Raw genomic sequence first — 25,754 nt, 5'->3', positions numbered from 1 at the left:
CCCCTTCTATGTGCTTCTTCGCTTCAGTGTGGGCACCAAAGTTTTGGGGGTATCTGCAATCACCTTTTCTCATGTCTCACCCCTTCTATGTGCTTCTTTGCTTCAGTGTGGGCACTCAACACTCTCAACTGCTCTTGTACATGTTCCCTTAGTGATTCTAACTGGCTTAAAAGGATCAGATTTAAGTCATTTACAATGTAGAATACATTTAAATCAGCATAACATCCTATGGCTTTCCAATATATGCATATATGTGTGTATATATATATATATATATGCAATAACTGATCCTTAACATTGACATATACTTTGGGGAATAAAGTTTTAAAATTAGAACGTGAAAAATGGCAAAAGGCAAGAATATTTTGAAGAAGTAGTTTGGGTATAGAATATTTAAAGATAAGCGCTTATATCATCAGTATGAATATTTAGGAAAAACTTTTAAATACTAAAATAAAAAAGAATTTTAGAATAGCACATGTATATCAGGTCATAAGATAAAGTTTAATACATTTGATCATGTTAAAGGACACAAAACACAGCCAATCTAACCAAATTTCAGGCATGCATTTACATAAATATATTAAATTAAGAAAAGAAATTGTACACTTAAACATCCTTTTCACCTAAAAATCATTAAATCCACAGATCAACAATAAAAACCAATTCTCTGCATTTACCACTTCAAGATACAATCGTTCTATTTTAAAGATAACACAAATACACTTGTTAGAATTTATATGCATTATACATATATTATATATTACATAGATAGTGTGTATACATATGTAGTGTTTGTACAGATAGATAAATATATATACATGGGTGTGTGCACACATACAGATACACACAGATGTACTTTAGGCCATCTGTACTATTATTGCTGGATTCTAAAGTTGAGCTGAATTGGAGCTGGTTGGGTGTGATTATAGTCTTTTGCTTCAAACATGTTCATCATACCCACTGGGCTCACAATCCCCCATAGTAAACGTCCTTGCCTTTTCTATAGCACATAATCATGCTAGGCACTTCTATAAATATTTGTGGAATTAATGGATGGAAGGATAGCTGAATAATAGAGGCTTGATCAAAGAGAACTGCATGTTATAACAACTGGGTTAAATAAATCAGATTAAGTCAAATTTAGAGGGATTATCTGAGCCAATGGCTTTGCATGTTACTCTTCAGAAGCACGTTTATAGGAATCCCAACTAGTACCTGTATTAACTCTGCTCCCTCCAACATGTACCTGCTTTTGCTATTTGCTCCCACAGCTTTCCACCTCTTGACAGAAGTTCAAGCAAGGATTTGTTCTGGTATCTTTTGTGAATAAGGTTATGGACAAATTGTCCCATTTGTCCACAACTCAGAGGAAAATGAACAGCTAGGAAAACTAACACATGTTGAAAGAATGATAAAGTTAACTATTCTTTAAAAGTGGACAAAGTTAATCACAGATAAAACCAGGAAAGACACAGGAGTTTCTTTTCAGATATCTTTTATGCTTATCGATGATAATGATTTGGTAATTCTTTCATTTGAATTAGATGGGTTTCTTTCAAATTAATAGTCTTCTTTAACATGGCCTAGGGAATCAAGCCCACCCCCCAAATTCCATAGTACCTTTGTATCATTTACCTTGCTACTACATGGTTCTTGGTCTAAAAATGTCCTGTGAATATGAGAGAAGGAAAACACTTGACTTTCCATAAGGTTGTCAATCAATTTCTCAATAGTATAATGAATAGAATATATTGATGTATTAATAATATTGGATTCTACTATGCATGAAATCTTCATTTATTCTAGGAAAAGCATGTCTCAGATTTTAAGAATGAGGTAAATAAATATCCAACATATATTTTGGGTAGAGGCTACGCCAAACCTGACAACAAATTATTCATGTGAATGGAAAGTATTGGCTAGTTGTTTTTTAGTGCAAAAGGAAATGTACAGGAATTAGCTTCTGTGAAGACAAAGCTTATTTTAAATTTATCCTTTATGAATTTCCCATCACTGTTAATGTTCTGTTTTTTCTATCCTATGTGCTAAAATGTGTTTTTTAACTTAAAATGTTATAGTCAATTGAGATGACTCCCCAAACATTTGTTAATTTGCATGCATATTTATACATGTATTTTGATTTTAAGTAATGTATAATCAATGCAAAAAAATATCCCGACTGAAACTTGATGTCTGACTTTGTGATATACAATGAGATATAACTTTAGAATTCATGTTGAATTGATACCTTTTTTTTTTTTTTTGGTAAGTCAATATGTAGTCTGGCAAGAAAAAAAAGCAATAACAAGTTTTAGGCTTAAGGCTTTATGTTGATATGAGGAATCCATTATTTATTTTTTATTTTTTCAACCCACTTATATAGGACCTTTACAAAAGAATGCAAGGTAAGTGATGGGTGTCTCTTGGGCTCATATGTAATTGGAGATTTTAAGAAAAGTGCTGATCCGATAGAGGAATGCACCTCTTCCTAGCAGCTAGGGAAAGTACCGCTCTGATTGAGAAGAACATGGCACGACAACACTCATGCTCTCTTGAATACAGCTTGCTCTCCTAAACAGCTTTAAAACAATTTCCAAAACTTAGGAGAAGACATTTAAGAGAAAGAAGTGTTGAAATTCCCTAGGATTAGTGTTTGGCAGGTCTTATGGTCGTGTTTTTAGTGTTTTTAATATCGAAATGCTTCTGTTCTTAGGTTTCCACCTTCTTTGACATCATTAATTACCAGAGGCATGACTAATTTGGGTTAGCGTGATGAAAAGAAAGAATGTAAGATAGTAAACATGTTTCTTTAGGATATTCTAGAGGAACTTCCTAAAAAGTATTGCCAGCATTCACAATAATGGGCCCACTAACTTCCTATGGGAGACACAGAAATATGTACATTTTCTGGGCATGGAACTTTGGTCTAATTTCTCTGCAAGTTCAAGTCTCATCCCAGAGGTGGGCAAAGAAGAGATTTGGAATAATCCTCTTCAAAATAGACTCCATAGAGATGGTCATGCCTGAATAGGAAATGGCTACTAACTTTTCCTGCTGTTAGCTCAAGCTCTTGCCTGGGATATTCTTTATGTTTTCCTGTTTATGAATGATGGCACGCAAGCCGAACTGGAGCATCCAGGCTCGTGGTCATTTATGCTTTTGGTTATTTCTTTCAGTAACTGTAATAGATCAATTTAGTATATTCATATTTGTCTACTGTTCTTCATGATATAGCGTCTGAGCAAATGTGACATTGGGAGAGGGTATCTATTAGGAAAATAAAGAAAAGGTCGTAATGAGCAAAATCAATCACAACCTACCACAGGACATCTTCATTATGGGTGTACTGAGGACATATCTGTTTATTCAAAACCAATAGAAATGGAAGAGAAGGAAGAGGTTAAATGGAAGAAGGATACATTGGGGGTAGGTGGGAGAAGAGAGAGAGATAGAGACGGGGGGGTAGAGATAAATACTATAGGTAGCATTCTATAGAGACATAAAAAACTTTAATTTATTGATCAGCCGACTACATCTGCCTATGGTATACCTTATTTTTCCACTTAAAAATTGGGGTTTGGCTTCTGTTTTCTGTTTCAAAGTTAAGAATGTTAGACTAATAATTAAGTTTAAGTTAATGTGTACTTTGAAAGACCCTAGATGATGCAGCATCTAACCTCGTGTCTTACGCCTGGTAGGCTTGTTATACAGTTTATGATTCAGAGATAAAAGCAATATCAAAAGAAACATATTAAAGTTGTTAATAAATTGGTATGTAATCGTTTTCAAAGAAATCAGTAGAGAAGAGGTGCCTGCTCTGAAGTATATAAATGAAAAAGGGAATGGTTTTCTATTTAGGTTGCGTGTGTATTTGGTATGTGTAGGTTTCTCTGTTCCTTATGATATAGTCCATTAATCTGAGAAGACTTCTGAGTATTCTTTGTGATAAAATATTTTACAGTAGCCACACTGAAAAAAAATTCCAAGAAGAAAAGGTATGGATGGAACTTCTTATCATCACACAAAGTTTTTTTTTTTTTTTTTTAACTCTTTCCTTCTTTTCAGTTTAATGATGTGCCAATTAAGTTTTCTTCTCGTTACCTTAACTAACTGGCAAGAAAAACAGGTTCTATTAACCAGGACAAGAGTTTGGCAAAAGCGGCGGTATAGAGTTTTTCTCCAACCCTTTATAACTACCTTAACAGCCCTTCACATTAAATTGACACCCAAAGCTTAAGCTCCAGAATGGACAAAGGGATAACCGTACATTTTTCTATCTCTTTATTTTATCTTTATCTCACAAATCTACATTCATGCCAAGGACATTTTTCTCCATTCTGATTGTGTGCGTTAAGAACCAAGTAGATGTTGCCATTCGCATGACAAAACAATCACTTCTCCCTGGCTCATACTTGAAACCAATTCCTACCTGCCTTTCATGGAGCATTTAAGATAATTCTCCAGTCACATAGTTTAAAAATCTGATTGAAAACAAAAAGGTCAAAAGATTGTTTTTGAAATGATCACAGAGTTTAAAATTTATAGCCATCAATTAGCCACTGCTCTTTACGTCTCTCCCAAGAAGAGAAAGAAATGACTCCAACGACTTGACTTTCTTTGCTCGGATTTAATATCCATGGATCTTGCTATCTTCTCTTTCAGAAGGTTTTGCTCTTTTATTCTAATGACTCACAATAGAAAAGGCAGAGACACCTGGGGTACATATGTTTTTCTAAGACATTTGAAACTCTTTCACTTGGGAAAGGACTGTGTAAAAAGTCTGGGCCTGGTCAATTTAATAAAGATATTTTTAAATAGGAGGACTAAGGGCAATATAACACCTTTTCTTTTGGAGAGATTCTTTTGGAAGAGATGGAAAGATTGTGTAAGAAGAAACCTCGGATTTTTCAGATTTTGCTGAATCTATAGCAGTGTCCTTATTGTTTTCAGTGAAACTATGAACAGGAGAATGTGTAATAAAACTGCACAATTTGACAGATTTAGACAGCTGGCTCCCTCACCAGAAGTTCACATTTTGTTAATGTCACCCACGTTGAATAAGGGACGATTAGATGATAAGGTCCATTTACAAAAATGGTTGTCAGGACATTTTTTTTTTTTTAATTGTAAAACTTTCTGTGATGGAATTCAGTAAAAGGGCTATGAAGAGAAAGCAACGGAGACAAAAGACTGCTATTAACCTCCAGATGCAGGCTACTGCAGGTTCATGGCAAGATTTGTCACACTCTTGGGCCAATGAAGTGTTAGTGTGACTAGAAGGGACCACCCCTTTTCTGGGGTAAGAGGGCAATTTGGTCTCCATGCTCATTTAATCCTGAGACTTCTTTGAATAGACTGTCAATTGAATCTAAATTGTGCAAAATTATGCATGCACTTTTTAATGCAGGCTATTGTTCACTAAGCACTGAACCAAGGTTTCTCAACCCATTTCCATTTGGCATGAGGTCACTTGAAACTTAAGTAATCATATATGGAAGACAAGAGCAGTGTACTTAAACAATCTTTCTACACAAACGCTCACTGTGCTTTAACTGAAAATCTCTCGCCTTAAAACAATAGAGAAATACTAGTTACACGATTTTATTCTTTTTAATTGAGGTTCATATTCCTATAGGTAAGGAGCAGGTTTGGAAAGTCAGCCTATGCTGCATAATCTACACTAGTCTCCAGTTTAGATTCTGGAAGAACAGATGTTTATAGGACAACCTAGAGTGGGTGTGCACATCACGATAGATGTTTTCTCCGTAGTGCAAAGAGGCCTTATAATTTTGTTACGATCCGAATGTGGAGAGCTGGCCTCAAAAACCATTAAGAAAAATGTCCATCAGACTTTTTGCTGCTTTAAATTAAAACATGGCATTTCTTTAAAAACCTGAACAGAACATTTACAGAAATTTATTCATACATTAACCAAAGAGGATTTTCATTGAGTTCTAAAGGAACATATACATTAAAACCCATATTTGGCAAGAATTATTATTTAAAAAAAATTTGTACAAGTGACAGCTTACATAGCCAAGATTTGTTCAAAACGAGTGAGCGCTTCTCCAGTGAGGTTCGTTCAGTGTGAAATCTGCAACATTCTAATCACATATACACTGACAGTCTTGCTATGCACTTTACATATGTTTAATGCTGGAATTTTATAAGGATTGGCTGTTTTCTTGCTTTTTCATCCGTCGTTAATGATTACATGTTGGCACAAGGATACATTGCTAGATTAGATCCACAGCACATTAAAGACTGTTTGCTTTCTCACTCCCCTTCTTTCCAATTAAGTTGGTGAAAAATGTAACTTTAGTATTTTACAGGACAGGGCAAAGGTGTTTCATCTAGGTGATGTCTATATTATAAAAATAAAATAAAAAATATAAATAGGTAACACAAACCCAGTGCCTATTGTTAGATACAATATATAATAAAAGCAGACCTTTTAGGAAGATTGATTTTAGAATATGCTGTTATGATTTAATTATAAAACACTTGAAAACAATCTTGAGATTAAACTAGAGTAACCAGATTTCTCTGCCAATAAAAAGTAAGTGGGTAACATTCTGTAATTGGATACATTGATACAAATGAAGATTACAATTTTATATCAAGTTGCCCATTTAGAAATTCATCAGGGAGTTCTGAAACATTCTCTCACATTATAATCCTTTAATATAAAAATATTGCCTTTTTTTTTATTAGATCCATCAGATTGCACAGTAATGTTTCAAAACTCCATTAAAGTTGACTTTGGTTATTACAGACAGAAAATTCCTGGGAAGTCAAATAATCTCTTCTGGTGACATAAACATTCCGTTATCAATTTACAATGGAATTTCTGTGTAAATTACTCCACACAAGGAAATATATATTTTTAAAACCCATCTGTTATGCAACCACGCGTATAGGGGTTGTTAGTGTGTGTGTGTACGTGCCTTTGTGAACAAACGTGCCAACATACACACACAGAATCTGCACATTTCTGTAAATTATTTTTAAATTAATAAAAGAAAATGAAATCACAGGAAGTGTGTAGTAGGATAACAGTCTTTCTTTTTAATGACAGGATAAAAAATAAATGCCCATTGGAAAGGAATATTCAAACAGTCCCAGAAACTATACAATGTAACTTGTTAGATCCAGCAAATAAGATGTCATGTCAATGATCTGATCAAGAATACCTGCCCTGGTCACTCGGCGGATGTTTCTGTCCACTTGTTCACACTGAGGACCGAGATATCCTTTTTTACAGAGGCACTTGTTCGGTCTAACACAGACACCTCCATGACGACATGCCGGGTCACATTTTGCTGGGAGGGGAAAAAAAAAAAAAAAAAGCAATAAAACCACACTCTCATTCTGTGTGTCAGAAACAGTGCCGAGTATGAGGCCAACAAATATTTGATGAGTAAGGGAAGGGAGGGGGAGGAGGTAGCCAGTCACAAAATGATCCAAAAGATGATAAATACAGGAAGGAAAGAAGATTTCCAGAGCCACGGTTATGTGCGGGCTAGAGCTCAGTAGAGAATGGGAGACATTTCCAGGGAAGCAGAGATCATGGGAGACAAGTTCAATCCCTTCCGGAACTGACTCTATTTCCAATGAGGATTCCGGCTCTTTCAAACCTCTGTGCCACTAGGGTGTTTCCAACAGAGGGCCTTCCAAGTAACTCTAGGTTCCCATTCTTCCAGGGTAGGACCTTAAAATGTGGGAAGGGCCTGGCCTGAGAGGGAGGCCTAGTGGCTTCAGCCTCTCCAGTGCCGTACAAAGGCACGGTCAGTTCTCAAGTTAGGTTCGATGGGATATCTTCCATGGGGACTCCCTTGGGTTCCTCTTTTCCTTTGCTCCTGGGGAGCGCATCATATTGCTTCATCTCTGATTACACTTTGTAGCCCTTCTTGGGGCAGTGCAGTTGGCCAGGGAAGGATATTCTTAGCAATCCTTTTCAGGGTTACTCTACACACAGGATCTCTTCATATAAGGATTTTTGCCACTACAATATAGGTGGGAAATGTAAAGATTTACTGCTGGGGCACCTGAGTGACTCAGTCAGTTAAGTGTCTGGCTCTTGGTTTTGGCTCGGGTCATGATCTCAGGGTCATGGCTCCACGCTGGGTGTGGAGTCTGCTGGAGATTCTCCCTCTGCCCCTACCCCACTGCTGGCACACTCTCTCTAAAAAATAAATTAATTATTAATTCTCTAAAAAAAAAGATCTACTGCTAAAATGAGATACAGAGATAAAATTGGTTTGTATAAGTTAATTGCGTTTTACTGATGGGATAAATCTGGGATGTGCAGTCACTGTAGACAGAATCAAATTCCTTGAACACGTTTCTTTACACTTTTGGGGGACAGGGTTATTTTAACCTTTTCAAATGCATTAATCAAAACCCAGGGGTCTGTGGCTGACAAATGGAAAAGAAAAAACTAGAGAATAACTAGACGATTTTTAAAAATTTGTGGGCAATGAACTATGTTAGTATATGAATAAAGTTCTTGCTTGGGTCAAAAACATCATGAACAGATTACCTTTATAAAATGGTTCTGGTTTATCTTATATATTCAAACTATTTAAACTGACTAGTAGAAAGATTAAAGTACTTTATTGAAATAAAACTTCATGTTATCTCAAAGAATGTCTATTTTCATTTATATCACTTATTATTATTATTATTAATATCTATAATGTAATGTATAATGCCACCTATATTCAAAATAATTTGGTTATGGGGTGCCTGGGTGGCTCAGTGGTTTAAGCGTCCACCTTCGGCTCAGGTCATGATCCCAGGGTTCTGGGATCGAGTCCCATTTCGGGCTCCCTGCTCAGTGGGGAGCCTGCTTCTCCCTCTCCCTCTGCCTCTCCCCTTGCTCATGCTCTCTCTCTCTCTGTATCTCTTGTGTCTCGAATGAATAAATTTAAAAAAATTAAAAAAAGCAAAACAAAATAATTTGGTTACCCTCAGTTCTAACATACTATTACCAGAAGGCACTCAGTAAATTTTTGTTATCTGATAACCTGAGGTGACTTAAGAGATTAGGCAAAATACAAAGTAAGAAGTACAACAGAATGGACACTATTATAAAAGAAGCAGAGAGAATAGGTATTGTCAGTCATTAAAAGGAGCAGAAGAAAGATATATTATCAAGAATTAGAATATTTGTGCATTTGAACACTGATTCTCATTTTTTTGTCAACTATGGAAAAAGAAGACAGAATGGGTCAATAAAAGGTAAGCATTTGTTTTAACTGATGTAATTACCTAATTTTGGTAGAGCTTTAATTATGATAGCTCTCTCCTAGATATATAACCCTAGTAATAATCAACCAGGTAGTGTTATCCCCGCTGAAGCAATTTAAGCTTAAAATGTATACTGTGTATGTGACTTTAAGTGTTGGCTACATTTTGTTAGACGATGTATAGACAAGTTATGGTTATCATTTTTGGAACAAATAATATATGTTTAGAATAAAGGAAAGATAACATTTAGGCATTAAAGATAATATTAAATATGAATTTGGAACATATTTTCATTGGCAAGAGATATTTTAATATCTGAGATAGCAGAGCTCAATTCTTTTGTAAGAATATGCATACGCTGGTTGTTGAAAATGCATTAAAAATGCATTTATCCTTATGGAAATCTTTCCCAGTTTTACTGAGAAATAAATGGCATGCATCGCTGTGTAAGTTTCAGGTATAAGCATGAAAGTTCGGTTTGCGTATATTCTGAAATGATTCCCACAACAGATTTAGCAAACACCCATCACCTCATATATAAAAGAAAAGAAAATTTCTCCTGAAAATGCATTTTTCAACACATACCTTCTTAAACTAGGTATCTGAATTTATCTAATTTTCTTCACATCAAGCAGAATGTAAACATCGTTGCATGTAATTGAGGAAATCCCTGGTTAAAGGATAGAGTAACCCTGGAATAAATCTCTTTTGCTGTCTCTGAGTAGCTGCACACCTAGCTGATGGGTCACAAAGGAGTGGCAAAAAGAATTAAAAACCTCATACTGTGCCTCCAGATAATTGCGCTTTCCCCTTTTATTTAATAACACCCACTGAAAAACCCTGCTTTTCAGGCACTGCCGCAAGAAAGCAAGCAGTAAAGTTAGGGAGGGCATTTATGGGGTGTCTGGAAAATGCTGGCACTTGGAGAGGGGCTTTGCAAACACGAGGTCATCGGCTGGTGTGAAATCTCAAACCTGGGACTGAGAGCCTGTACAGATGATCGCGTTGTGCTGTGTTCATTCTGTACTTTTTGAAAGGACTCGGTTATTTAAAAGTCTCTTATGTTTATGATTAACCTTCAAAAGTGCATTGTTTACAACAGGAACATGGGAAAGATTGCATTTACAAGTTTAGAAACAGATTGAGCGTTAATATGATAAATGGCTAAATTTTGAACCGTAGATCATTCTAGAAGAAAGAGCTGACATTAAGTTCTTAAGTTCCCAAGGACTGTCCCATGCCCAGTCTTTCCTGGGGACAACAGAAACACTCACCAGTTCTGCAGAAGTCCCCTTCCCATCCCGGGGTGCAGCAGCACTTGCCCGTGGGGGTACAGTAGCCGTTCCGACAGAGCCGGGAACACTCCGAAGTCAATGTCTGCGCAGCTTGTACGGTGGCCCTGCATTCCTCAGGCATTAGAGGTCTGCATCAGAAGACAACGGTTCCAAGTACATGTTGGTTGAAAATCAGGATTAGGACGAAACCCAGTGATTTTTATCGCTTGCAAAGCATTTCCTTTGCTTTCTAAGGACACCTTTCTTTTAAGCGGCTCGGAAAGATTGACAACTTTCTGAGAGTGGAAAATCCACACCAGGGAGGCAAAATCTAACTAACCAATTTTGAACCAGAGAACATACTAAACATTATAAGAAACTTTATCACAATCAAAATTCATTGATTAAAACTGTAATTATATTGATATTTTCCATTCAGTAGCTAAACATTTCTAGCAATTACATTTCTTTTCTTTCTTTTTTTTTAGCAATTCCATTTCTTAAAATAAAGACATATCAATATTTTAAAATGTTTTTTTCCCAGATCTATAAAAATTTTTAGGAACAATATCTGAGATAGTTTTTGCTTGTTTTTGGCATATTTGGTAATATCACAGAGCTGAAGGCATTCATCTAAATAAGCACTTGCAGCCTAAAAAAGCTTGGGAATCAATTTTTGTTTCATTTCATATTTTTCTTGAAATACCTGTCTCAGACTGATTTTTCTTGAAGGGATATCTCTGTACTGTGTGTGTGTGTGTATGTGTATACTATTGACTCAAAATTTCAACCCTTTATGCAAAAAATAATCCATATATATACATTTTCAGATTTTTTATTTTGTAATGCTATGAAGAAAAAGAATGCTATTAGCAAACAGAAACAAACATCGTATCTGCTAAGTAAAAAGTCATAGACTTTAATTGCTCTACCACTGCCATCATTTAGAGATGCCTTCAGAAGATTTTTATGGTTCTTACTGTTTTTGACATAAGAGGTTGTCTTTCAGGCTGGGTGAGGCTGGAAGCATGGTCACAACTGCTCATTAGCTAATCTCGGAGAAACAACGTGCAGTGGTACTCCTCCATCAGTCATGTTGCCTGTGCCACAGTGTGGTGAGAAGGTTCTTTTCAGTTCAGGAATGTAAACAAACGGTCATCACCGCTCAAATCGCCACCATTAAGATGGCCAAGGCAGTAGGACTCCTTAAGCACCATAACAAAGAAGGTGATAATTATAGGTCAAAGCCACTAAAAGAAGTAAATGATATAGCTTTCGGAGATAAGCAAATAATTTGGCCCTGTAGACTCCAGTTTTCTTGAGATAGGTTATCTTGTTATGTCCTTCTGGCAATAGGAAGTGGTAATACCCTGGGGCCTGACTTCAGGCTATTTCTACAATGACTCAAAACTGTATTCAAAATATATAGTGACTTCTTAAGCTCCTCTCTCCAATAAAAGTCTCACTTTGTGTTGAAAGTACTGTGTTTTGCAACTAACGTGACAATTCAGAAAACTCCCTTAAATCCATTCTACCTCTTTTTTTAAATCTAGAAGCGGTCAATTTATGTGAAAGGTCCTCAAGGCATTCTATGGACTGAGCATATTTTCACTCAGATAACATTAATGAATAATTTCCATGTGTTCCTCAAGGGAGTCTTTCTGGGGGTATAAGCAGGGGGGGTTGAGGTGGAGAAAAAGTGAAATGGGTATGCCAAGGAAAGTGGGCGTATTAATTCACCTTCCTGTTTTGTTGTTGAATAACCCAAGTTGGCTCTAGTTCTTCCTCAATAAAATTCTTACTTTGTGAAACCATGGTGGCATTTTTGATCACTAGAAGAGCTGTTTTTCAATAGCCATGAAGTTCCTCTGAGTCATAGGCCCTGGCATTCAGTAAACAGGTATTTTACTGGTAACTGAAATTCTGTTTATCCAATTTCTACTGATTACTCCCTCATTCACTCTCTTTCTGACTCATTCAAGAAGAGATTCTAAAGTAGAGTGTGTCAAAAATATATTACATGTATATGACACGTTGGGGCGCCTGGATGGCTCAGTTGGTTAAACCAACTCTTGGTTTCGGCTCAGGTCATGATCTTGGGGTCATGGGATCGAGCCCCGCATCGAGCCCCGCGTCAAGCCCCACATCAGGGCTCCACGATCACTAGGGAATCTGCTGGAGATTCCCTCTCCCTCCACACACACCCACACGCTTGCTCTCTCCCTCTCTAAAATAAATAAGTGTTTAAAATATATATGTTTTATATATATATAAATACACATTTATATATGACATACGATATATATCATGCTATATATGATGCAAAATATGCAGGCACGTAGCTCATGCACTCCTTGACAATATGGTTTATGCCTGAGCAGATGAATTTGAAGAGGCGAGAACACCATTTAGATCAAGAATGTAAATTACCGGTTAAACAACCACCACCAGAAGATGTCGCCCGCCTGGGGCAAAGTGTAGGGACACTGATTCATGTGCACTGGGAAAAGGAATGAGGATGTGACAGATAAGGACCCAATAGTGAAGTACAGTTCTTCAGGGGAGGCATCTGCCTCTTCTTTCCCTGCTGACCCTCCAGTTTGATGCTTTGACTCTTTTTCCCCAAACATTCAAATATGTGGAAACTCAGATGGGGGGGATTCTAAGTTGTTTTTTGCCTAAGATTTAGTAAATGCTTATCTATCTGTGGATGTAACTATTTCATACTTGGGCTTGTTTACTTTAGTTTATAAACCTATGTGATTATCATATATGAACATGATTCCCTTAAGTTTTTATTTAAATACCCAGAAAATAATCCTTTTTCTCTTTAGTGCAGTGGCCAACTAACATTCCTCACTTAGCATCTTAAATAAATCCTCTCCCTCTCTTTAAACTGTTATTCTATTGTGGATCCATTAATTGAAAATTTTCATGGAGGACAGCCCATCTTTTTTTTTTTTTTTTAAGTAGGTTTTTATTTTTAACGTGGGGCTTGAATTCATGACCCTGAGATCAAGAGGCCCATGCTTTACCGACTGAGCCAGACAGGCGCCCCAGGGTTAACCCATCTCTTATAGAACTTTACTTCTCTTAATGAATGGATTCCCCTATCTCCTTTCCCATCCCCTTTGAAATGAAAGCTTTCTGAAGGCAAAAGTGACATATTCAATCCTCCTCAAGACCACTCAGTCACTCACTCAGGGAAATACTGTGCTCTTCAAGGGGTAAGACATAAATAAAATAGGGTTCCAATCCTCATGGAGACACCATGGGGCAGACAGACATTTGAACACAAAATTATAACACAGTGTAACCTTTGTTATGATATAGGTGCATATGAAGTAACACAAGAATACAGACAAGGAAGCAGTTAGTTTAGGATTGAAGGATATTTTAGAAGATGACATTTAAACCACCAAAGTATTTTATCTCTTTCAACTCCTTATATTCAGAGGAGCTAGGAAAACACTACAGAAGCATTCAATAAATGTTTATTGAACGCATATAGTAGAAACTTTCTCAAATGCTTTTTCTGGACTATGTTTCCCCTTCTTCTCTTGTGTCCCTCCAGGACCTAGGAAAATGTGCAACATATGGAAGATATTTAAAAGTCTGTTGAATGAATGAATAAATAAGAATATGAAATTTTAAGAGAGTGTTTGTTTCTTTTTTTTTTTTTTAAAGATTTTATTTACTTATTTGAGAGAGAGAGAACGAGAGAGAGGGGGGAGGGTCAGAGGGAGAAACAGACTCCCTGCCGAGCAGGGAGCCCGATGCGGGACTTGATCCAGGGACTGCAGGATCATGACCTGAGCCGAAGGCAGTCGCTTAACCAACTGAGCCACCCAGGCGCCCGAGAGTGTTTGTTTCTTTTCTGTGCTACTAAGTAAAGATATCAGGAATATACAGACTATTTAGGAGAGGGATATCATTAAAATCTAATTGTTATACTTTTATATCCTAAGCTTAAAACTAAAAACACTTGTTATATTTCTGTTGCCTAAATTAACTCGGGGCTTACAAAATTCTTCTAAGGCATGGTTAAATTCATTTTCAATGAAACATTTTTACATTAATCATAGTCATAGTAAATAAACAACAGACTAAGAAGTAAGCATGACACAAAGATAGGATTGTTTTCTCCTCCAGCTGGGAATTAAGCCAATGTATTAAAATTCATTCTTCTGGTTATGTATTTGGTAAAAGTCTAACAAAGAGTTTGGTTATCCCAACCATCCTCCTCCACTCACTCTCTGTTCTAGTGACATTTCTTCCTGCCATTGAAAAAAAACAGGGTTTCTTTACATGCAATGAGGAGAAGAGAAAAGGGGATAAAACAAGTAAATGTGAACTTTTATAGTGTCACCTTGAAATAGTCCATCATATACGTACATAATTATTACATATACACAACTACATGGCATCAAAACAAAAATCTAGATTATGTGTGTATATTATATATTTATAGTGATAGGTTACCTCATTTTTCATTCTTATTTGACTGGAAAATTGGGTGTTTTAATGTAGGTGTACTAAGAATTGCTTAAATAGTTTTGTTCTTCTTTTAAACAATTATTTTCTTAACTTTTGGATTCTTATCTCTACTGAATGAAGTCCAAGATAGCTTTCAAAGTAGAAAACTTCCCCAAAGGATATTTAGGTTTGTAATAAGAAATATATCAAACCCATTTGTCGATTGTTATCTCTATAGTCCCCAAACTTAATTTAAATCAGAAAAACACACTTTATAATCTTTACACTTGACAATGAAAAAATAAGGACTAGTGCCAAAAAATTGTCCAACATTCTTTAATGCATAAAGCATTGTTTCTGGAAATGTAAGATGTTTTCTTAGAAACCCACTTTTTCTGGTTTTGAGTAGTAGCATAAAGGTTGAGATATTTTCTTGAAATAAAGAAAGAAGTTGAGAAGCATAAGTGATTTATAACATATCCTACATGATGACTTTTTGTGACTAGCTAAAGCCTACAGTGAATGTCTTCAGGTAGTGAGATGATAGATGGCTTTAATTTTAGGATATTTAATTTAATAAATGATTAAATAAATCAATAAATGAGAAGTCCTCTGTGTATCTGGATGGAAGCACCGGGATAAAGCCTGTCTTGAGTAAGCCTGCTCTTCAGATTGAGTGTGTTAGAAATCTGTCTATTGTGTTTTTTACAAAAAATAAAGGGACTCATTTTGAAATTTTTGTTAGGGGCTCAGATTTTAAATTCACGTTACTGTCAAACAAGGTACATAAATCATAAGTAATACTCATTTATAAATTCTTGACTTATAAGAGGTTTCAGAAGAAGTAATAATTCTATAGCTTCTCTTAGTCAACCATCTGTTTAAGGGGGAAAGGTGATGTAAGAACTATCTTATTCTTGGGACGCCTGGGTGGCTCAGTCAGTTAAGCATCTTCCTTCGGCTCAGGTCATGATCTCGGGGTCCTGGGATCGAGCCCCGTGTCGGGCTCCCTGCTCAACGGGGAGTCTGCTTCTCCCTCTCCCTCTGACCCTCCCCCCCGGCTCGTGCTCTCTCTCTTTTTCTCCCTCCCAAATGAATAAGTAAAAAATCTAGAAAGTGTTCCTTTGCTACTGCAACCTTTGCAAAACTAGTTTTCTTCCATGCTTTTTCCTATTCTCATGAGAAAGGAAAAAGTGAGAAGTCTAAATCCTTACTACCCATAGCATGGTACCAGACCAGAAGAACCAGCATCACATAGGAGCTTGTTAGACATATAGAAGCTCAGGCCCCTCCGCAGACTTAACTGAATTTACACTCTTGCCAGTTTGTCAGGTGATCCACATGCATATTAAAGGTTGAGAGGCACTGTTCTAAGTGAAGGCCACTTCCCAGCCAGTAGCAATTAATGTGGCCATGAATTGGTGTGGCCAGGGGCTTCCAGGTAGAGAATGCTTTGAAATTGTATGCTTGGATGAAGACTTCACCTCTGCACAGGAAGGCAGGCTTTGGAAGCCACCACAGATTCTCTGGTTTAATGGGGTTCCTCACTGTGAGCATTTTGATATGCAACGATAATCCGTAACCACTCGTCATTTCTAAAACCAGTCCTCAGCACTTTTACCTAGAAAAGGGTAAGGGATAGATTTTCCTGTTTCCCTGATGGGATAGATGTTCCTGTTTCCCACCTGTCTAGCTCGGGGCGTAGGCATAGCCCTACTTTAGTAGAACTGCATGGTCATCTCTCCCACACTCTTTTCAATGCCTTTCTCCAAGGTCAATACATAAATTGATTTTTTCTTTAGTCTGAATGTTCACTAAATTCTTCTTGTTCACGTTGACATTTCTCTTTTCAAGGTTAGTTTACCCACCAGGAGTAGAAGTTGGGATTCCATTGGATTTCCAGCCTGTTTTGGGACCACACATAACCATTTTGTGGCAGCTAATGAAATAATACATGATACAAATTCCATTTGGCTGGAAGGAATCTTACACACTCATACTACAATCATATTCCAGGTAAAAGAACAGAGAAAATGGCGTCTCTTTCTGCATAACCAAGCAATATTGCTCTCATTGGGACTTCGCGGCAGTATTGATGGCAATACTCATTTCCTAACAGTATTTTTCAAGGACCATTTGAGGTATTTTTTTTTTGAATTATTTATTTATTTAAGTAATCTCTACACCCAACGGGGGGCTTGAACTCACAAACCCAAGATCAAGAGTTGCATACTCTTCTGACTGTGCCAGCCTGGCACCCCCTATTTGAAGTATTCTTAAGGAATACTGTCCTTGACATTATATCACATGTAGGTTGCAGAAATATCTTTTTAAAAAAATATTTATTTATTTACTTGAGAGAGAGAGAGCACGCGAGCAAGTGGGGGGATGGGCAGAGGAAGAGAATTTTCTAGCAGACTCCCTGCTGTGCACGGAGCCCCACGAGGGGCGTGATCTCACAACCCATGAGATCATGACCTGAGCTGAAACCAAGAGTCAGGTGCCCCAGAAATATCTTTTTATATATGTCCCAAGCAACCTTGATATTGGAGTAAAGGGAAACATAATTTAAATTCAAGAATAGCTCTGAACTTATATACATTATGTATCATATTAAAATTTTTAATTTGTACTGTATATTTCTAGAATTCCAATTTAGGATGGATAAAGCCCATGTTTGGTCTTATTTCCAGACCTCACTTTGAACTACTACATTTCTCTATTCTACAAAGTGCTGAGAAAAAGGGGCCTGGGCCTCAGCCGTTTTTGACACCAATGTTGTCTTCATTCTGAGGTCTGCAATTTAAATGCTGAGCATATACTCATTTAGAAATAGTGTTGATTGGCTCTAATACCTGAGCAGTTTGGGACTGAGTGAGTACTAAACTCAAAGGGGGCAGGGGCACTGATGATTTGATGAAGGGAGCCACGGGTTTGGCTGCTTAGTGCTGATAAGATTATCAGAATTTTCACAAATATTGCTAAATTTTGTTCTATGTCTAAAGATGAAACCATAATAAAAGCAAATAATGAAGCCACATATACTTTTTAATAATTTCATATTCAACTTATCCTCATGAGGCAGGGCTAGTCCTGTTATTCCCAAATTTAAAGGAGAAGAACATGTATGAAGAGATTAAATGGCTTTCACACAGCTAGTTACACATAGTCTGGAACTATCTCCTAGCCCAGTGTTCTTTCCACTCAACTGGCCCTCTTACTTTAGGAAAAAGGGAGCAAGGCACCCATATTTCAGGCCCTGCTAATCTCACTATCCAAACACCACCACCACAATACACAAGTATCTAAAAGGGTGTGTGGATCTCCTTCATTCAACTTTTCAGGTTAACTCAATGTATATATATCTCCATGGGAAAATTAGGAAATGAAAAGTTATGTATTTCCTTAAAGGGAAAACCTAGGAGAAATAATTAATGAGACTAGATGATAACATCATCTGCTTTTACAAACCAAAAAAAGCCCAATTTTACTAAATTGCCTTCAGTGCCTGTTGCATTATGTTTTCAATGTCCTAAATTCAGAAACTGGTCTATCCCAATATTAGTGGTGAATATAGAAAAACAGGCCTTTCTGCTTTAATTCAATGTGCACATCCCTGAAAAATCTTGTATGGTACAAAATTGTGTACTAAAAATAATAGGGCTTATGGGAAAAATAGGTTTGGGGCAGATCGCTGAAGATTGGTGCAACTTTGTAAAGTAAAGCAAAGCAAAGCACTAAAACAGCAAAACTTGGTACCTAGGGGGAGAGTTTGGGCAACCCTGTGAATGCGGACAGGAGCTGGAGGCTGCCTCAGCCAAGTTCAGGAATACCCAAAACCAAAATGGCGGTGGAGGTGGGCCATGAACTCCTGGGGGATGTGCCACCTGCAAAGAGCCCAGGCTGAAGGAAAGCCTCATCGGGGAGGAGAACCCAGTACAGACACTCGTTTTTCATTTTACCTCTCAGCTGAGAAACCTCCTCTGCCTTTGCAACAGCCTGGCTGAGGGTTTGTTCTATTTCTTATAATTCTGGCCATACTTGCTTGGAAAGCTACATAATTTCCATGTTATGTAGTCATCATTCTCTTTTATATGTGAGCTAATTAGCGTTGAAGAAAAGCACAGTGGAGCAGTATGGACTGGGCCAGGGAGCCAAATCATGGTGAATTTTACCTGTCTCAGTATCCATAGCTTTCTGGGCCATTAATTCGGTGATTTATAGGGTATAATGTTCTTGCCTAATTTTTTTTTTTGTCCCAAAGTGTTATTTATCTCAAATAATATTTACATTTTTGATAATGTGTGTGATCTCCCAATTTAAAGTAAAAATAAGTTCCTTAGAGGATGGGACTAAGTTCTCACTTATATTCTCCCTCTGTAGCACATAATACATGACCTTGAACACAGGGACAGGTACAAGATACTTGCAGACTAATTAAATCTCCTGTTTTAATCTTGGAGTATAACTGTACTTACTCTCATATGATAAAAATAAAAACTGAAAAATTAGGGCACAATAAAAAGTCAATGCCACTGCTTCCTAATATAAAGAAGGAAATATATTCTGTTCAGAATTTTATGTCCAAAAGCAAGTTTGAACTTAAAAACTTAATTCATAAACCATAATTGATAAAAAATGTTAGACACGAAATAAGAAATGTTTGTAATTGGGAAAATAAGCATTTAAAAAAACACATTGATTACATTATAATTCAAAAGACTTAAAAGCCGGGCGCCTGGGTGGCACAGTTGGTTAAGTGACTGCCTTCAGCTCAGGTCATGATCCTGCAGTCCTGGGATCGAGTCTCGCATCGAGTCCCGCATCAAGTCCCCCATCGGGCTCTCCGCTCGGCGGGGAGTCTGCTTCTCCCTCTGACCCTCCCCCCTCTCATGCTCTCTCTGTCTCATTCTTTCTCTCTCAAATAAATAAATAAAATCTTTAAAAAAAAAAAAGACTTAAAAGCCTAGCGTACTTTTTTTTAGAAATCACCAAATAATAATGATAATGATAATAATAATAATATTAAATCTTTTCTCACTTAAAGCTGTAGAAGTACCAGTGTTTTAATTTTATATCAGAGGAAGGTAGAAATTTTAAATATCACTAAATGCTTTAAATGGGAAGCAAAAACTGGACACAAGTTTCTGTCCTTTAAAAGAACACAAGAATGTCAGTTTAAATTCTCTTTCAAGACTATTAGGGTGACAAATGCCCAAATTTTGATGTTACACTTTTTGATTCATTTGTCAATGTTGACAAAAACAAGTCATGTGAGCTTTTAACTCGACTAAAATGAATTAGTTAAAAAAAAAAAAAGATGCTAAGAAGCAGTTTTTCTTTTAAAAAAATACACCTTGCTCAGGGTACCTGGCTGGCTCCATTGGTAGAGCATGTGACCCTTGATCTCAGGGTGGTTGGGTGTAGAGATTACTTAAAAATAAAATCTTAAAAAATAATAAAAAAAATAAAAAGTACACCTTCCTCTAGAAAACATCTTATTACAAATTTATGTGGCTGTTTTATTCAAGGTTAAATCTGCCTTTATCTCAAGTACTGCAATATCTGATGATATGTTGCCTTATAATGAAAGTACACAAAATTCAGATCTACTAAGATCTGACTTTCACCATTGTCCCAGGCAGGGGAGAAACATGGCAATTAAAAAGAGATGCTTTTACGAATTTTCGACTCTTAACACATGAGTTTCATTTTGAAGAATATATTCTTCATTATTTGTATTTTTCATTTTATATCTTTTTAACAAATGCCGCTTGAAAGTGGCAATTCATCCAAGTCTTCATTGCAATCTGCACAATTACTCTAGGAATTGATACTCCAACATTCAAAATTGATAGTTTAAGAGCGACTGTAATTAGCATAAAGCAGAACATTCCTTTGAGTGTTGTGGTCATATATCACATCTCCAGGAAATAGGAGATATATATATATATATATATATAGTTTTATACGAACACCTTAAATGACATGGTCACTTAGATAAAATTTTTTTCATAAATTGCTATATGATATTTTCTATTTATTTTGAAATGGGTGATGGCTCTCCGCAGCAGGGTGTGCCCGACCTGAGTATGTTTAAATGTGTGTGCATATACATACATATGCAAATCCTGGTAAAGTAGGACTAAAATTCCAGTTATACTTAGGTCATTACCATACATTATGTATGCATGCTCATTCATTCATTAGAAGTTTCTCCTTTGATCTTATCCCATTCTTTGGTAATATATCTTCAAAATTTCAAATGCTATAGGGCAGCTTAGGAAGGATTTGTTAGCCACCAATGTATCATGCCTCACTACGTACAATACAGTGCATTAAGAGTAAAATATAAGCTGGCAGATAAGAATATCTCCATTTTCAGTTATCGGATATGCAAAAAAATAATAATAGCAAAAACGTAGAACATGCTTCTTTGTCTTTTAGACCTCAAATCCACCATGCTGAATGGATTTTTATAGGGCATATACTTGTTCATGACCTCTAGTGTTAAGAAATTCTGTCATGTTTGAAAACTAGTCCCTGGTGGAGCCTGTGTCCCTGTTAATAGCTGAAAGGTCAATGGAGTTGCTAAACAGTTTGTATTTCTGTCAGGGTGGCTGTGCAGCAAGAGGACTTGGCAGCTGGGTCAACAGGCACTGTGGGGATTTCTCAACCTAGGGGGCCCACTTGCATAAAACTTTGACTGATGAATTGGGACTAGACTGGCTTATTGGGCTAAAGCCTCTCTATTATGTGTGACTTTCTTTAGGATGGCAGAGCTGCCTGCTGGCTCCCTGAGACATATGTGAAGGATGCACAGAACCGATTTCCTCTTATGAAGTGAGGTTTTTTGGGGAATAAAAAAAACAACCCAAAAAACAAACGACTCTTTAGCATCTAGTATAATTAGGAGTAGGATAAAGATATTAAGAAAAAAATAAACAAAAGGGCCATCGAGGGGAGACGTGGGGAGGAGGCGGGCGGGGAGGGGGGAGGAGCAGTTTTTGATACTGCTCACACAGGACTTTGGGGATACGACATTTCTGTAAAATGACCTCCCAAGCCTGGAATTTGTTTTGTTAATTTATAGACCTCTTAAGGGAAGGGTCTGTGTGACTTGGCTGGATAACAGATCAGCAATATGTTAAAATATAGTAAGACTGGGTACATAGTAATTAAATCAAAATGATTAAGAATCATTTTGTTTTACAAATTCCTGGAGAATTTGGAAACGTTTCAAAATAATAATAAAAAATAATAATATTAAAAATAATAATAAAAATGTATAATAATAATAAAAAAGTCATTTGGTCTCATCTGATGCAAAAATTAAAGAATCTTTGGCAGAGGTGTGAAAAAAATTGTGTTCTACAAAAATAAAGCTTAGAAGGTACGTAACTGTTAGAATTCTTTAATTTCCACCCCGCAGGCACATTTGTTTGATTCTGAAAAGACTGAATTAAGAGCAAGCATCCAGGGCATGATTTGGACATTTGGAAACTGTACCAAGAGCTCTTGAAAGCTCCACAGACACCTTTACCCCAATGTTGGAAAGACAACCTTAAAAGTTGAGCGATCACCTGAAAATAATTCTTGAATGCACAGAATGAATACCAACAATATTAAAGAATCTACTCTATTTTAAATGTATGATGTAATCATCTTCAAAAGCACTCCGCAGAAATGAGGAAGGGACAGAGTGATCATGTGCACTCCATTGATGGGCAAAGGGGCAGAGGAGGGTGAAGTAACTTGATGAAGGCTCCCCCAGTAAGGAAGATTCAGAGACAAGACCAGCTGCCTCCCTGTCCTGCCAGGATGGACTTGTTCCTAGTCTTGATTAGTCTTAGGTGGCACGACTAAGTGAAACTAAAATTATCGCCCCCCTCTCTTGTGCTCAGTGTATTCAGTCTGTTTTCTGGAACTACTGGCCAAAGGAGCTCCCCTGACCAGGGCCAGCAGGACCCTGTACTAGAGACTTTTTGGGACCCAGTGAGATGACTCAGCAAGCTGGGTGATTGGTATTGACTTGATCCTAACTCCACTCTCTGATGAGATGCAACTGTTTCACCTCTGAAAACATTCCTGAAGTGTGTTCAATGTTCTCACATGGAGGAAAATTCACTCCTTCTCTACTTTTTGTTTAAATGACTCCTGAGTTCTATTTAAGGAAAACCGAGTTGTAGTCTTATTGAATTTTCATTTTTTTAAGTTATAAATAATGATATTTGATTTTTGTAACAGGTTATCTTGCCATCCTTTTTGAGATGGATGCCCACTGTAAAATGATTTTAAACTTATGTAAATGATTATGTAACATATAGCCTTAGACCAAATTGTCCTTACAGACTGAGGTGGTAATGCTGTAACCTCATCTGCTTTTGCCAAAATGACTTCAGAATATTGCAGATGGTTTTTAAACTCTCTTGTCTTCTTTATATGTGAGTGTGTGTGTGCGTGTGTGTAGGGAACAACAGAAAACATAAATCCTATGGTGAGTAAGCATGTAACCTCTATGACATGTAATATAGAACATAAATTTAATTTATAAAAAAATGCCCAACATGGAGCCCAACGCGGGGCTTGAACTCACAACTCTGAGATCAAGACCTGAGCTGAGACCAAGAGTTTGATACTTAACCAACTAAGCCACCCAGGCACCCCAAACATAAAAATTTTGTAATTTGTTGTTACTCTCTTCCAGGACCATGAGTCAAGTGCTGTTTGAAAGTAGTGATTCTGAAAACATTATTCTAACAAGTCTGGGGACTCCTCCACAAGAATACAATTAACCTAAGATTTTAATTTGAGTTAGATTTTTGATATAACAAGAAATGTCTGTAACAAGAAATGTTTTTTTCAGTTGATGAGGCCCTTTCTTCAAATTCTCCCTCCAAAATTTTGGAGAAACAATTTGGCTCTGAAGCAGACATTCTGAACACTGTTACACTAGTAATTAGCTTGTGTTTCTAAAATAATCCTGTTCACATACACTAAAGTGTCTGCTTATATAGAACTTCAACTCATCTAGGGAGAAATACTATAATAATAAACGTTGGCATCCAAATTGAAACAGCATGAGGCTCCCAACAAATGTTTATGAAAACATTTGTTTTCTTACAGTCAGCTTCATTTTGAAATTTATGTCTATGCCTGTGTACAAGGACAGTGTGTTTGGGACTCTGTAACTCCCCCCACCTTCTGAAAACCAAACACACATCTTAACCCTGGCCCCACACGTGACAGGACTCACCAGAAACAGGCACCGTAATGAGAAGTCAGGCCTTTCAGGTATGTCACTCTGAGACCACCCTACTAGAGGAGGCCCCAAGATCACAAAGCCAAGGTCCCTTATGGAAACCCTGGTAATTAGACACTAATAATGGATGGAAAGTGTAAAATTCACCTCAACTCACCACCAGCAGACTAAACAATCCAGATGAAGAGAGAAAGATTTTGTGGGAAGGAGGAAGAATTCATGATAAGACTAACCGGAAGCTTGTGAAAGCATATCAACTTTGACAAGCATGATGGAATAATGACTATTAGGAAATGAAGGGCATTAGATCTGAGTGAAATCCCTAGACATCATTAGGAATCAGGAGAATGCTGCTACTTTGTGTTTTGTTCTTAATATTGCCAACTTCAACCATCACCGGAGAGTCTGATATTTTTTCGTTCATTATTTTATTTTTCACAAAGAGGGCATTCGTTTCACACCCAAGGAGGAAAAAATCTCCTACAATGCATAGATGGGTGCTTCTCTTACTGTGGAAGAAAATGTATATTGTTACATAGAGGAGGAACACGACCAGGGCGTGACAGATGAATATATGTGATACGCCAACAGACCATTTAGAATTGATTACTCCTCTTTTTGTTCTCTAGTACCAACGTCAACTTACACTTTTCCCAAGAAAGACAGTGTTTTGTGGTATGGGAAAAGGATGAAAATCTCTATTTTGTTAGTCTGTGATTTTTCAGAAAAAACCTACATCATAACTTACAAATAATATGTTTGAAGTGTAACTAAATTCATGCCTTTAGCAAACTTTTTAGGTTATTAGAATGTATTCTGCTAAAAGAGACTTGAAATATGGGAATTTAAATATGCAAATGGGCTCATGAAGATAAGTTAGTACAGAGAGAATTTGAAATTCATAGCATGGTGTAGCGAGAGTCTGACAAGTACGTGCTCAACAGTAGTGGTATCTGAGGACACCCTAGGTTCTGTTAACAGTTATTTCTAAGCTGATGACTAATACCTTTTTGATAATATATAATTTTAGCAGCTGCTGATAGTTCTGACTTTATCCATGAAATTAACAACTGACTAACTATGATTCAAGATAATGCCGTTGTGATGGGTGGGTGGAAAGGAGCAGGGGGGATAGATATATTTTTTAAAACATTCAACGTTCAAGTGTTCCTCTTGCTGGGGTAAATGACAACATTTCTTCAGTTTCCATTTGTTTCGTCAGAGGCCTGCATGAGAGCTGTGAGCTGCCAGATAGTTTTGAAATGAGGCTCAGATGTTGAACTGCCAAATAGCTTGTCTTGATTACCTGATGAAAAAATCATACTGAACAGCTGTAACGTCTGCCAGTATGGTTCAGGTTTTCTAGAAAGAACCCGAGGGTTTATTGCTTGCAACACGAAAGCTAAAGCCACAGCCCTACATAGGGTCCTTCTCCAGCATGTAACTGAGGACGCTGATTCCACAAATAGAATGCTGCTCTCTGATGG

General features: G+C 36.9%; 1 protein-coding gene across 3 annotated transcripts in view; it reads right to left on the bottom strand.

Annotated features, from left to right (window-relative positions):
- Positions 1–485: 485 nt before the first annotated feature.
- HHIP (hedgehog interacting protein) overlaps positions 486–25,754 on the bottom strand; it is a 94,673-nt gene continuing 69,404 nt past the window's right edge. The window contains exons 12-14 of one of the 3 annotated variants that reach the window (XM_036100067.2): positions 10,530–10,678; positions 7,197–7,325; positions 486–6,367 (exon numbers count right to left, since the gene is read on the bottom strand). In XM_036100067.2, the coding sequence (XP_035955960.1) occupies positions 6,357–6,367; positions 7,197–7,325; positions 10,530–10,678 (289 nt within the window). In that variant the 3' untranslated portion in view covers positions 486–6,356. The other 2 variants (XM_036100068.2, XM_036100066.2) reach the window with 2 other exon arrangements.

The sequence above is a fragment of the Halichoerus grypus genome, chromosome 3 (assembly GCF_964656455.1).
Source record: "Halichoerus grypus chromosome 3, mHalGry1.hap1.1, whole genome shotgun sequence".
Lineage (NCBI taxonomy): Eukaryota > Metazoa > Chordata > Mammalia > Carnivora > Phocidae > Halichoerus > Halichoerus grypus.
The sequence above is the reverse complement of the archived record's forward strand: the minus strand, read 5'-3'. Positions and strand labels throughout refer to the sequence as shown.